We start from the raw sequence: 15,773 nt of genomic DNA on the forward strand, positions 1-15,773 counted from the left end.
TGGGCACTGATAGGCAGCGCTGATGGGCAGTGATAGGCAGCACTGATGGGCACTGATTGGCGGCACTGATGGGCACTGATAGTGGCACTGTTGGGCGACAATGATCGGCACTGATCGGCACTGATGGGTGGCACTGATCGGCACTGATGGGGGGCACTGATCGGCACTGATAAGCAGCACTGGTGGGCAATAATGGGCACTGGTGGGCGGCACTGATAGATGGCAATAATGGCACTGGTGGGCAGCACTGATAGATGCCATTGGTGGGCAACACTGATAGGGAGGGCACTGGGGGGCTCTCTGAGCCCTGCTTGCCATCCCTGGTGGCCATAGTGGGCATCCCTGGTGGTCATGGGTGGGCATCCCTGGTGGCTTAGTGGCACCCCTCCCCCCCCCCAGGGCTGCACTGGTAATCAATGTTCTGATTACCAGCACAGACCCCCCCTGTGATCAGTGAGTAATTAGAAATACTCACTGATCACCCCCGCAGCAGCACCGATCCTCTGATCTTCTCCTCACTGACAGGATCTGTCAGGAGGAGAAGAGATCGAAGCCGTTACAACGGCTCTATTTACATTACATGACGGCTGTGATTGGACACAGCCGTCATGTGATCAGGAGGGCCAATCACAGGGCCCTCCTGCCGAATGATGTCGCTCTGTGTCCGAGGGACACAGGCACATCGAGATCGCGCCGCTGCGCGTGCCCGCGGCGGCGCGATCTCTCTCCTTCTGAAGGACGTTCCGGAACGTCCATTCAGAAGGACGAGACTCCCGCCCGGCCGTATATGTACTATGGCCGGGTGGGAGGTAGTAAAAGACTTCAAATTCACACATAGTAGCGGTGGGGGAGAAGGAAAGGCCCTTACTGAGTAAGTCAATATGACGTTTTTGTAAATTGAATTCAGATAGGTTAACCACCTTAAAATCTGAACTCAAAGAGTCTACCTGTGCTGTTTCTGGCTCGATCGGGTGGCTCTGAGGGGGACTGTTTTCTGTTGAGTTGGTTTGTTTTTTACTTTCTGATTGACTCTCTCTCTGTGTACAGGCCTTGGATTTTCTAATTGCTGTACTTGACCTCCGCTGTCTTCCTCCTCCGTCCCTGGCACTAAAAAAGAGACCGATTTGTCCTCAGTGTCGCTACCAGAGGAATTTCCTCTGAATTTACTGGGGTGCCTCCTGTGTCTATAGTTACCACGGGATCTACTTCTACTCCTCACGAGAGTAGGATCAAAGAGATCCTCTCGCTCACAGTCTAGTAGGTTCTGCCTAAATTTAGTTTGTTTTGTAGTTTTAAGATTCTTTTGAGTTCGTTCGACCTCTTTTTTCAAATTCTCATTCAATTTTAGGAATTCTTCTTTTTCTTGAAAGGATTCTAGGGCCGATGGACTCTTCACTATTTCTGCCTGTAGTTCCTGCAACTGGAGCTTCTCCTCATCAATGATTAAGTTCATTATATGGATACCACGGGTGATACAGTCCTCCTTCCATAAGGCCAGGAATCTGGGAGTATGGAGATGCTGGGCCGGAACCACCCTCTCCCTCAGGCCCCTTGGGATAATTCTGTTGGACACATGTGATTGTAATGATGCTATGTCCCACTTCCTGTTTAACGATTTAATCACCAATTTTTTATGCTGCTTAAATAATTCCACCAGGGGTTCTGAATTGGGAATTGATGATTCCGACTGGGCATCGAAAGCTACCTCTATCTCTTGCTCGATTAGAGAGTCAATACAATAAGCCATTTAATATCTGTTAACACCACACAGCACTGGAATCTAATAAAAGCAAGATCAAAAGTAGGGTTTGCACAATACTAGTAAAAAATTAACCCAATAAGGGTTACCTAGGAGACCCCTAAAGTATCGTGGCCATTCCACTTCAGTTCATACACCAAGACAGAAGTACTCTGTCAAAAATTAAGTCATTAAATAAAGACCTAAATTATTAAGGGCAGGGCCAAAGAACCAGAAAGGATCAAGAAGTGATCCAACCAATTTGTACAAAAAAAGGGGGGAGAGGGGTGTGTGGTTCCTCTAGAGGCCTCTTATTAAATACCAGGAGAATTCCTCAGACTGGAGTGTCTGAAGGTAAACCTATTGATCCCAATAGGCATAAATAGAAAAAAACGTCTGTGAATTCACTGAAAACAAGATGGCCCTCAGAGCTTCCACAGACCCAGAGAGATCAAATATAGGCACCAAGGACACATTAATTTGGTGAAAAAAATTAATTATATATTTATTAAGGCACTTATGCCTGGTGTGAGAACTGGAGACAAAAAATGGACATAGATACGTTAAAAAACCATTAAAATCATGTACACACAATGGATTGCATCACCACAGACCTAATTACAGAAAGATAATATATTACTAATTGGTTCAAAAATGAATCAGAGATCATAGACCCAACCTGGCAGATAGGAATGCATGGCCTACAAGTTTCCTGAATTGGATCACAGGTGAACCTGTGTCAGTGAAAAAATATATATGTTTGGGACTGAGGAAACTCCCCACTAGTACCTGGCCTTTCTTCCAGAGGTACTCCATTTCTGGTGGATGTCACTGCCCTACTAGTGGATGATGCTGCACTAATAGTGGATGGCACTACCCTGCTGGTGGATGCCATTGCTCTACTTGTGGTAGCCTGCTCCTTGCCAGAACACCTTCTTGTGGGGGGCACACCATCCTCCTCTTCTGAATCTGTAAGTGTCTCACTACTTAGCACTGGCTTGTAATCAGAATTATCAGAGTCAGAAGCAGAAGCAAAATCTGACACAGAGAGCTCCCCGCTGCTCTCATCAGCTGCACTTATAATTTGTAATGCCTCCTTACTTGTAAAAATATTCTTGACATGATGGTGACTGTGGTGACACTGGTGAGCCAGCACAGATGGGTGCTGATGACGCTGCAAAGATGGATGTTGATGAGCCTGCACAAATCAACGCTGATGGGTGCTGTAGAGGATGCACAGATGAGTGCCGATGAGGTCGCACTGATAGGCACTGATCAGGCTGAACTAATGGGCACTAATATGATATGATGGGGCTGCACTAGTATGCACTGATCAGTTATACTGATGTCCACTAATGAGGTGGCACAGATGGGCGCAGATGAGGCTCCACTGAGGAGACTGCACTGATACGCGGCACTGATGAGTGGTACTGATCAGCTGCACTGATGAGCGTTGATGTGCACTGATGGGCATTGATGTAAAATGATGGGCACTGATGGGAGTTGATGTACACAAATGGGCACTAATAGGCGTTGATGTGCACTGATGGGTTTTTCATCACAATCCAGGCCTTGCTCTCCGGGACCCATTCTTTGGTACTTTTAGGCCTTTTCCCAATTATTTATCAGGTTGGGATTATTAGTGATGAGCCTTTTCTACTATTATTGATCCTTTTAGATATGCTGTGAATCGACATAGCCCGGTCCGGTCCTTATCAATTTAGGGAGGTTAGACCTGGCTGGACTCTCTGTCCAGGGTTCACAACCCACCTTTGGATACACGGCGGAGATCCCTGGTATATGGATACATGTGCTACGTTTCAGATACAAATTTTGGTGAGCCTCACTCCAAATACATTAATAATTATATAATGTTGTAACTATTATGTTTAACTTATTTTACACTGTTTACATTTAGAACCTGTGTTGAGGTCACCAGCTTGTAATGTCCCAGAGGAAGCCTGCTGGCGAAACATATCGGACATAAGTGGCCCCACTTACACAACTATGGTTCCTTGTATATCTTGTATCTTTATGCACTGATTTATTATCACGCATTGTGATTTGTTTTTATGAAGATATTTTAATAAAACTTTCATATTTTACATTGTTGTTTGATTCATATTTATCTATCATACATCCAGCAAGCTCCACCTTCAAAATCCCACTCCTGGGTTCACCACCCCCGCTAGACGGTCTCTTTGGGGCTCAATTCGAGTCTGTGGGTTGTGGTACACCTTCTCTCCTTTGTTCTATGTTTAATACAGGGATGTGGTGCATGCTTGCTGGGTTTATTGGCAATTTAGGCTTGGCGTTCTTCCTATATATACAGTGCACTGATGGGTGTTGATGGAATTGATGGGCGTTGATGGATGCTGATGTGCACCAATAGGCACTGATGGGTATAGATGTACACTGATGAGGGTTGATGTGGACCGATGGGCACTGACAGGCGTTGTTGTACACTGATAGGCGCCAATGTGCACGGATGGGTGTTGATGGGTGTTGATGTGCACTGATGGGCGTTGATGTACACGGATGTGCACAGATGGGTACTGATGAGCGCTGATGGGTTTCCAATGATGAAGCAGCCCTGATAAGTGGCACTGATAAGCAGCACTGATGAGGCAGTGGGCACTGTGTGACACTGACTGACAAGTAGTTAGACTCACGGTTGGCACAGATCTCTACTTCCCTCACACTTAGTCTCTGTCACGCTTTGATGACCAAGTTCTGTTTACATTCGTGATCCCATGTCATTGAACATGGTAATTACATGGTAAAAGGCCACGGTGATTGGCTATTTACCCCGATCTGTGATGGGACACAGCCATCACAGATTCTTCCCGATGTGTGCCCGAGTTCCTGTGAGGATGTCAATAGATACCCTCCCCGCAATCTAAGCCTGCGCTGTAGCCGTCATTCATCAGCCGTCAGCCAATAAGTTCACCTTTGTAAAAAAAAAAAAAAATTATGAATGCACATTTTTTGCAGGTAAAAAATTGTGCATTTTTAATTTTTTTGTTGACTAGGAGCCTGAAAAGCATTGCACCCACGATCAGCAGATCATGGGTGCAATTGCAGGGCTCTTGCAGACTGTCTGTGTAAGCTGTCTGCTCGTACCTCGGGAATGCTATACATGTCATTATACCTGTATAATGTAGAAACTGCATGCATTACTACATACTATTCTGATCTCTGCTTGTAATGATACAGTATATATATAGATATATACTGTAAGGTGTGGGATTGGGGTGATTAAACTCAAGCAGTTGGTGCATTTGCAATCAGTAGGGATGGGCTCTGTGTTCAAGTAGAACATAAATTCGACTCAAACATCAGTTGTTCGCTGAACACATGAACAAATGGGGTGCTCGGCGGGAAGTTCGCCCGCCGATGAGTGCCCAATAATGCATTGAGCAGTTGCAGTGCATTGATTGCTGATGATTGGCCAAAGCATGCACCTGACCTGTATGCTTTGGCCAATCACAGCACAATGTCCTGTCAGAGCCATGATTGGCAAAAGGAAGGGTGCCTTTAGCTAATCATGGCTCCAGGGTGAAGTCCACGCCCCACACTATATAAGGCTGCTGCTTACACAGCAGCCATGTATAGTGTGTTACAAAAGAGATTAGGCTGTTAGTTAGTGGATAGTGTGTTGAGTCAGTTTAGTGCAGTCAGTGTAGTGTACAGGCATACTCCCCTTTTAAAATGTATAGATATGTTGTAGTCCTGGGTCCCTTCTCGGTACTCTCAAGTTTTGTGTCCCTGTCACTTATAGTTTGGGAGCAGTGCCATGTCAAGCTAACCAATATTTCCCTTAGACTCCCATGTTAAAGACAGGGAGCAGGGCCATGTCAGGTTGACCAATATTTCCGTGGCGAAATATATCAGCGTGGGGTCCCCCCCCCCCAAATTTATAACAGACCCTTATCTGGGCATGCAGCCTGGCAGGCCAGAAAAGAGGGGAGATGAGTGAGCACCACCCCCCCCCCCTCCTCCTGAACCATACCAGTCCTCAACAGCCCAAAATGCATTTTTTTTTTCATTTTTTTATCTGTATTGCCAGGAGCCGACAATACATTACAGCCGCGAGCAATTTTAAATGGCATTTGTTTCCTTTAGAAATGTCAGTATTGCTGCAGCAGGCTCCATACCTCGTACAAATGCACCACTTTACAGGCACATTAAGTGGACCCCCCAGGCACGATATTTAAAGGAATTTTTCATTTTTCTTGTTTCTCTATAAGCATCATTAAAACCACTGCTCCTGTAAAAACGATTGTTTTAAAAAAAAAATGTTTACGTCGATACATGTCCCCCAGGGCAGTACCCAGGTCCCCATACACTGTTTATGGCAATAACTTGCATATAAGCCTTTAAAATGAGGACTTTTCATGTTCGTGTCCCATAGACTTTAATAGGGTTCGCATGTTCGCTAGAACTTTTTCCCTCGAGATGTTCTGGTGCGAACCGAACAGGGGGGTGTTTGGCCCATCACTAGCAATGAGTTGTGCCAATCCAAAACTGTATTGCATAGCAGCTCACTTTTATTCAATAGACAGAAAATTCACATGTATATCAGTTGCCCACAAAGGGGTTACTTCCACACAATGTGCACAAATGAAAATACAGAGCCACCAATACTTCAGCCACTCTTGGTGTACCTTTATTAACCCTTTTGTGGTTACACTTGGCAACCAATACCTAATTTTCAATAACATTCAACATGGGTTCACATATTTACCAACACTGTCATCATTTTCTGTCAGAACGTCTCTGGGTACCTCAACTTGTACCTTTTTGTGGGTAATGGGGAGAATCCCTGCTACTGAGCATCTGTTCTGAGCCCTTCCTTCTCATGAGGTGTAGCAGGTGAGACAGTATATGCGCCATGTACCAACCACTGCTCAGCCATATCTCGGACCGCACCAGGAGGAACGTCCGACACAGAGATTTCTAACATGCCTGTCACTTCTGATATCTCCAGCATTTTCCCTGAGCGCCTTCTGCACAAAACAGCCTTTGGAAGCACACTCGCAGAGAACTGCGATTCTACTTTCCAAAAAAGTAACCAGCACTGTAGTAATCAACACCAATTTAGACCAACATTGTTAACATCGCTTGATTGGTACTGCTCAGTATAATCAAGTAGGCTGTATAGGGCCCCATAATTTCTAACAGCAGCCCTGAGCACACATCCTGTGATTTGACAGCCTCATCTCTGTTCCTGTGTGCTGTGTAAAAAGGGGTATGCCCCCTCCCTCCAATCAGCTCTCAGAGCTCTCCTCTTTGTGTAACTACAGCTCCCTGCCCCTTTTTTCTGACCGCTCAGACAAGCTTTATAAATTCTGGTCTTTGAACAGATGTAGTAAAGAGACTTCTGCAGATAAACAGGTACAATTTATGTATGAGGCTTTGTTTCATCTCTGTGTATCACCCAAGTCACTTCACTGGGTAAATGTAAGGGTTTACAACCACTTTAAAAATGCTGCTTGTTTAATGGCCAGCCAGACAGCAATGACTGCCAAGAAAGTTATACTCTCATCAGTAGTCCCCTCCCCTTCTTTAGGATGTGAACTTTCATCATGTCTGGTTCTTTATATATATCTAAGCTCCATTATTAACTCTTGTGCAGCTTCCTTATTAACTCTTGTGGTGCTGGTGGAAATGACTTACATTGAGTTTATTCAGTATAACAATAATTTATTCTCTTTATTAATAAAATGATCTTTTATTTCCAACTAGTTTCAAAAAAGGGTATTAGAAATACTATTAATAAATAACAAGAAACAATGTTGTAAAAACTACTGTTCATTTAAAAAAAACATGGTTATTCCATACAAAAACTCCACATACCATATGTCTAAAGAAATATATGGCTAATGTATGGCAAATAGATCTCTTTTATGGTGGAGAGACAGAGAAAACCTCTCAAGACCTCCTTTGGTTGCTTCTAAAACAGGGGGGCACACATTGGTTATTGCTGAGTTCTAGCAGCATCTTTGTATGGACAGAGAAACACTTGTTGTCTCTTTCTGTGATTCTTCTCAAAGGGTTGTTAAATCTGATAGCAGAATTATCACATTCCTCTCTTTAATTTGCAAATGGGGGTGGATCGGTTTGCCATTCAGTCAAATGCCAAAGTCCCAACCTTATATTCTCTCTGTGAGAAACAGGCATCCAAGGCTTCCACCTTGGATGTTCCAGCTATGCTATGCCTTCCTTCCTTTCAGACTCGTACCCCTTGTTCTGAGGAAGTTCAAGCAGGAAGTTCAGCACATAATCATCATCTGAAGCATTGGGCCAAACAAGATCTTCTTATTCAGGGACCTGTAATGTTTACACGGGTCCAAAACCTACATCTAGCAACCTGATATCTAAAAAAAAAAAAAGGGATCTTAAGGGCTAAAGGGTTGTCTGATATAGTAATTAATACCCCTCTCTCCAGTGGGAGAGGAAACAGGCTATCTCAAGGCTTACAAGGCCATAGACAAATCATATCCTTTTTTTCCCCGTGGTCCATTTTACGGGGGCTCGCAGAGAAGGTGGGGCCACTCCAAAGAAAAGCTGTCTTTCTGATATGTGGTCAAGCTACACTACGTCATTCAAGTATAATCGTCTAGACCTCCTCACTGCTAACGATCAGGCTTTTGTGATGAAGGTCCTTTAGGTGGTGGTCCTTTCCCAATTCTTGTACGTTCTCACTTATCCTCTCTTGTGCTGTCCTCGAGAGACAACTTGGGAAAATCAGAGTTAGACCTACTGATAACTCTGTTTCCATGGATCTTACAGGGCAGCAGGTATTCCCAACCTGTAAATATATTATATGGTTTTATGACTTTCAGTTAAATGTTCCAGGAGGGTTATTGGGCAAAATGCTGAGGACTGGGTTGAGGGACCCCGATCTTAAGGTCCTTCCTTTTGTGTTTCCTAATGCTCTCTCCTCTGCTATCCTGAAAGATTCCTGGAAACATTGTTAGCGGTAAGCCTAACTCCTTTTCATAATTTACTTTAAATGTATTTCTGTTTAATATAGATGTGTTGTGCGTTACACATTTGAGAATATTATTCTGAAAGAAATATAACAAGTTCTTTTTAATGGATTAATTTCTTTTTAACATTAACAGCATATACCAATCACAGTGAATACAGACTAAAATAGAGAATATATAGGTATATTTATTCACAAGACATATATTCACAACCCCTGCTTTGACGCAAACTGTTAGACAGGTTAATCTGGTTGGTAAGCAAACTGGCTGGCAGATTGAACTGGGAATTTTACTTTTGTTTGTTTCATGTGTGGAGCCCTTCCATGTGTTCTTTGCCATTAAGGCCAGTAATAGATGGGGGCAGTGGCCATTTTCTTTGTTGTTGATGTGTACTGGTGAGTGGACATACTGGATGCCTTTGCTGTAATACTGGGCCTCCATTATGCCCCCAATTACCTTTCAGAGGAGGGATGGGCCACCTCCAGGCTCACCTGCCCCCTATCTATCCATTCGCTTGCATGTGCTTCCACTGTGAAGGCTCTTATAAATTCATTAGAGTAGGACTGCAGGTAATACAGGGAGCCGTGGAGTGGCCCTGCAGCTTTCACATGTGCATTTGCAAATGTGTGCTAACTAAACCCCTGTTTTGACGCAAACTGTTAGGTTAATCTGGTTGGTAAGCAAACTGGCTGGCAGATTGAACTGGGAATTTTACTTTTGTTTGTTTCATGTGTGGAGCCCTTCCATGTGTTCTTTGCCATTAAGGCCAGTAATAGGTGGGGGCAGTGGCTATTTTCTTTGTTGTAGACTAGTACTATGCCTGCCACCAGTGCCAGGCTAGCCTATTTGCAAAAGAAATCCTGATTTGAATTAAATTGTTGCTGCCAGTGCCAGCCTATCTGCAAAAGAAATCCCTAAGTAGAAGTCACTTCTCTCTCCAGTCCTCCACTTACCTTGGGTGTGCTGTGCGGTGTGGCTGCAGAGTGTTCCCGCTGCACTCTTATAAAACCACAAGGCGGGCCCCTCTGCAGAGTCATCTGACCCCTTTTCCAGCCCCCTGAGCTTCACACATTACTTGGATTGGCTGGTTTGAATAGAAACACTGGGAAGGGGGTGGAGCGAGCGAGCGAACTAGAGAGGACCCACTTCTGCTTGATATTGACGTGAAAGAAGCGGGAACATTTGACTGTTGACTTGTCCGGCTCCGTGGCCAATCAGCCTTCTGCTCAGGGGGGGTGTGACTCACCCCCCCCCCCTGAGCAGAAGGCTGATTGGCCGTGGAGCCGGCCGCAGTGAGGGCAGTGAGGGAAGTCAAGTCCACAGTCAAGTATGTGTTACCCACTTCTTCACGTCACGTCTCGATATCAGGCAGAAGGGGGTCCCTCTGCTCCACCCTCTTCATTACCAGTACCACCCCCTGAGGCCTGGCTGTGCAGCATTGATTGGCCGCGCCGCGGAGCTGGGCTCAGCATCTGCCCGCTGCCCGGCTGACAGTGCCGTGTCTCAGTGAAAGTCCAGTGCTGGGACAAGGTCATCCAGCGCCCAGGGCAAAGATGGTAAACTGCGTCCCCCCTGGGATCGGACTAATAGTGGTGTAAGGTCCGTAATGTTTGCGACATGCACTGAAATAGTACTTAGTGTTATACTGCAGCGACCCGAAGAGTTTAAAATTGGTGCACACATATAGGGTAGTGGTCACCAGAAGGAAAAAATGTCCCTGTGGTGACGGTATGACTGGGAGCAAATGATACTGCTACAGTATGTTGTTTGTGTCAATCTGAGGAGAACTGATTGGCCTCTAGGTCAGTGGGATGAGGGAGGGTAGGTGGACTCTGAAGGGTGTATAGACCTAAAGGGCTCTAGGAGGGCTCTGAGGGAGGAAGGGGGGTGAAAGGTCTCTAAGGGCTCATTCAAACATGCTGCTATCATTGCTGTTTGACAGGTGGTGAGGGGACTATAAGTTGCTACCATCTGTTTTATCCCTAAAAATGCTGACCTACTGAGCCTCTATAGTGGGCAGTACATGCCATTTCACTTTTGCCATGTGCAGAGCCCTGACTGGCAGTATCTCCTTGTTCAGGTGGGTGGTTGGGGCACTTAAAATGCAGCTCAACTGCCTATTTTTACCTCCCTCTAACCTGTGTGAATAAGCCCTATGGCCTTGCTTACACGTGCTGGTGGGGGGAGGGTCATAAAATAAGAGGGTTGAGTTGCAGTTTTACTGTCTCCACCCCTTTAAGCTTCAAAGGCAGCTGTGTGGGTGTGTGAAGCGTTGATGTTATGCATACCAAAATGTTTTGATTGATAGGCTCCCCTACAGGTGAGAAATTTGGAAAATAAGTCCATGACCCTTTTCTAAAAACGTGTCACATTACACAGTGCTGTGGCATCATGTAGTTTAGGTGTGTGTAAAAATGTGTGCATTAGCAGATTTGCGGGATGCCCTTAACCCATCAATGGCACTGCGGAGCACCTACTATAAGGACAGTACACTTCTGTGTTTGTCAGGAAAGCCACAATTTTGTGCACAATCCTGACATGCAAGCAGGTTCACACTTTTGTGCGGTGGTTTGGCCGCAGTGCGATTGTATGTGCAGTTTACCTGCAGATTCAGGTGCGCTCCCAATGAATTCTCATGGACTGTGCATTTTCTGAACGTGCATCAAAGATGCAGCATGCAAGACTGTGATTGCTTTCATGAAAACACGCGGTCTGATAGAATATGATGGAAGTGCACTTACAATTGTGGGTAAACTGCACATACAATCATGCTGCGGCCATCCTGCTGCTCACCTATGTGAACCCACTATTAGGGATAAGAAAATAGTGAATCAATGAGTAGGGTGGGGTGGTATGTGCTAGAGAAGAGCAAAGTGATGGGGTGCAGAGAAAATTTGAATATTCTAGGCTGTGTGGGGACAGGACAGAAGAGCTAAGAGAAAACTGGCATGGAAAGGGTGTAAGATCAGTGTGTGGAATGCTGAGCTGAGACCAGAGGCTGCAGGACATGTGTTGTAGAGATTTATAGACAGAACAGATAAGAGAAGGACAAAAAATCAACAGGGCAGAGAAGCAAAGAGGATCGGTGACTGTGACTTACTGTGTGATCGTGCAGGAAACTGCATGTCAGACAGTCTTATCTTTGTGATGACTGATGAGTGAGAGCTGCGGCCCACCGGGAATATGCCCGGTCTGCCCTATGGCCAGTCAGGGCCTGCTTTCAAGCGTCAGGAAGTGTTGGCTAGCGTCGGCTGGCGTCAAGACAGCGCTAACAAGCTAAAGAGTCCCAAAAGTGTACCTAGTTGAGCCAGAGGAGTATCTCACTCATTCCCTTCTCCCATCCCCTAAAATACAATAAAACAACCAAACAAAGATGCCAGAATTGTCATTGTCTCAGTGCTCACACCTGGGGTCACAGCTCACATGGGCTGGAGAGGTAACCGGTAACAATGGCAGACCCACCTCAGGCTCAATGCCTGGAAAACCTGCTACAGTTAATACGACTGGGAAGGTAATATAAATTCCCTTGGCATTTGATTTAAAGCATATAAGTCAACAACAATCAAATAATCGACAATGTATAGTTACCACTTTAAAATGGCTGCTGGCTCAAAAATGGTCGTTACCAGAGTCCTAAGATGGCTGCCTTTCCAAAAATGGTGGCTGGTTAAGGAGGAGTTTGCGTCCAGCATCCTTCAGAGATTCAAGCGTCAAATGAGGGATGGAGCAAGAAGGCGTATGTATGAGTGTGGATGGATGGATGTCTGTGTGTCTGTGATGATGTGTGTTGATGTGTGCTGATCTGTCTCTCATCTCTCGTCTGGGTTCTTTTTTATTTTGTATGGAACAAAAGGGCCGTAAAAATTACAATAATCCGAACCCAGAAGGAGGAACTTCCTTCCCATTGGTTGGGATAACTTAACCATTAACTGATTCAGTCATTAGACAACACCCCTACTAGTCACCATGTATGTGGGATATTAAAAATATGTGATAATCATTTCTTCATTTAGTTATAGCAATAATACAAATTGAGAATCTGTCCAGATTCCCATGGTCCAGGCATGGCCATCTGATATCTTTGTAATATCTCTTAACAGGTTCAGTTCTGGTAACACGATTGAATGAGTATCCATATAAATTATATATGAGTGTATATATATATATATATATATATATATATATATATATATATATATATATATATATATATTAATTTAGACTAAGTGATTTCCTGATTTTAAATTCATACATACTATCCTGAAATGATAATTGTCAACACAGGTCATGTATTCAATCAAACGGTTATCTACTAGAGTCATTATGTTAGTAAACTATATAACCATAACATGTTTTTGGGGAACTACAGTATGAAGTCTAAGTGAACATCAACTATTAGTCATCTGATACAATATAGCTTCCATGGGGGATTGTCCGTATGATCATAATTTCTACCTCCACTCTTGGCGTAGGTTAATGAATGAAATGTTCTGTCTTTTTCACGGTCCTTTCATTATTTATCTTTCCATAGTTGAAACAATGGTTTATTTGCTAGGTAGATCACGACACAGGTGTTCTCCTGAAACTGGTCTAGTATCTGCCATTGTGTGGAAAACACTTCATGGCCAAAACACGATGTTTAAGACCTCCCCTGATACCTCTCTTTTCATGACCAGAGGATACAGGTGTTTATCTTAAGGAAGTGTCAATAGTGGCTTAACACTGTTTAGCAATAAACAATGTAACCTTGAAAACCAAGAGTTTCTGACTGAACTTGTGGTGAGGTCACTTGAGGCCTATGAAAGTTCATAATTCCTGACCTATAATATGAAAAATATGTGTCTATTTTGTGTCATAGGCCTGACAGATGCAAGTTAAGAAATCATCATTTTAAATGTTTTCATTGCTCTTATACAGATGTTTTACTTGTAGGTGTCAAGCAGGATATCATGGGGAGAGATGCCATGCACTTACTCTTCCTTCAGGAACGCCTTCAAACACTTACGATCACACAACTGTCTTGGCAGTAGTTGCAGTTGTACTGTCATCATTCTGCTTAACTGTTCTATCATCTTTATTAATAATAAGGTATGTTAAAGATTACAGTTAGAATATTTTGCATGAGTATAGTTCTGTTTGAAGCAAACCTTTGTCTACTACAAAAGCACACAATTTTTAAAGAGCTTTTATCATCTCTCAAAAACTATCTTGTAGGAAAAAAGTGTAATTTAAAGAGTAGCATTTAGTAGTTATGTAGTTCCTTTTACCTGAAGCTAAGGCACCTGTAGTAAAGCAGCTGGTTTGTCTGTACATGTCAAAAACTTTCTTTTCCTAGTCAGTCAATCAATAGGCATTGGAAATTATTCAGTCAACTATTTACCATTTAGGACAATATTGGCCATTTTTTTCCATTCCTGCTGGCAAGTCTCAGTGGGTTAATCAAAAGAGGCTAACCTTCTAACAATCGCCCAATGATTTTCTGCAGCAACACCAAAGAGCAATTTTTCCTCCACTATTTAAAGGTAATGCAGGGTTATAATGGCAGTTTCTAGTGCCAGAGAATGAAGAAATGTCCTAGTGCAAAAACTACTTAAGGCCCGTACACACGTACCGATTGTCGGCCGTAAATATTCGGCCAACGTCCGATCGGCCGATTGTCGGCTTGTTAGTATGATGCTTCCGACAACCGACTGCGACTTTTCGGCCGAACAAAATCTGGTGTGCAGGCTATAAAATTTTTGTAGGCCAACAAAGAACGGCCGATTGTTCATCAGTCAGTACAGATTTCGGCCGACAAAAAGCAGATGAGCAAGACTGGGCATACTCAGAGAAGAAAAAACACACGGAAAGTTAACAATCACATGACATCACTTCTGCAGTCGGCTGTTGTTGGCCGACAAAATTCGTGTGCAGTCTTTAGCACTTTTCAACCTACACGACAGCACCGGACAAAAGACGGCCGAACGGTCGGCCGACAATCGGTGCGTGTGTACGGGGCTTTATTTCTTCTACTGCAGGAAATTGTTGGTCAATTGTCACAGGATTAATTTCATGGGGTATGCTTGAATGGATCATCAAAGAATCTCCTTGATGTGTGATTGATCTCCTTCTCCTATTCAAGGCTACGGAAGAGATTTTTAAAAATTAAAAGAGAAGTTTGGGAATGCTAAAAAAAAAAAAAAAAATACTCACAAAGTGCACTCCCGTGATCCAAAGAAAAAATAGGGCCAAAGGAGCTTTGGCCCTGCTTCTCCTTTAGTCAATAATAGTTAGTTACGTGATTAATTTGTGGCCTTGTACAATTGTGGGAGATGGATTGCTCAGTTACAGCAATGAAAATCTCATGTGAAACAACTCACTTTAAAGGGTCTATAAAAAAATTTGCTTTGAAAATGTCTCAACATTTACATGAGAGTCATCAAAAATACTCATAATGTTAGTAATATGTGTGAAACGTAACATCATAGTGAACATAGTGATCCCTAATATTCAATCCTAAAAGAAAAAGGCCCTAAGAACATTCAACCAACAGAGAAAATAGGCTAACACTAAGGACATTTGACCAGAGGAATAATAAAATAAGATTGCACTGTGTACAATACTTATGAGCTGCAGGATCATTCACTGTTTGGGAGGTTCAGAAAACGGAACTAAACCTTCAGCTGCAGCAGGAACAGAAACAAACTGCTAAATGTGAACGTTTCTGGCTCAGGGCTCCTGGTTATTAAGGAGCGAGCAGGTCTAATAGGAATATTAAAAGGTGACCCCATGAAAGAGAAATAAAAAGCATGGTTTCCCCCAAAACTGATACTAGACCCTTATCTGGGCATGCAGCCTGGCATGCCAGGAAAGTCTTGGCAAGCATGCGCCCTCCCTTCTGAACCATTCCAGGCCACATGCCCTCAGCATTAGGGGTATTTTGCCAGGGGGGACTCATGTTAATGAGGACAAGGGCCACTTCCCCACAACCCTGGCCTAGTGGATGTGGAAGTCTGTGGCCAGGGTGCTTATTTAAATAGATGACTTGCCTTTAATTATTT

General features: G+C 43.8%; 1 protein-coding gene across 1 annotated transcript in view; it reads left to right on the top strand.

The window, feature by feature from the left end:
- HBEGF (heparin binding EGF like growth factor) overlaps positions 1–15,773 on the top strand; it is a 702,627-nt gene that overhangs the window by 626,402 nt on the left and 60,452 nt on the right. The window contains exon 4 of the mRNA XM_082255679.1: positions 13,666–13,821. Coding sequence (XP_082111805.1) covers positions 13,666–13,821 — 156 coding nt within the window. The remainder of the gene's footprint in view (positions 1–13,665; positions 13,822–15,773) is intronic.

Source organism: Pelophylax lessonae (genome assembly GCF_965119305.1).
Source record: "Pelophylax lessonae genome assembly, chromosome: 4".
Lineage (NCBI taxonomy): Eukaryota > Metazoa > Chordata > Amphibia > Anura > Ranidae > Pelophylax > Pelophylax lessonae.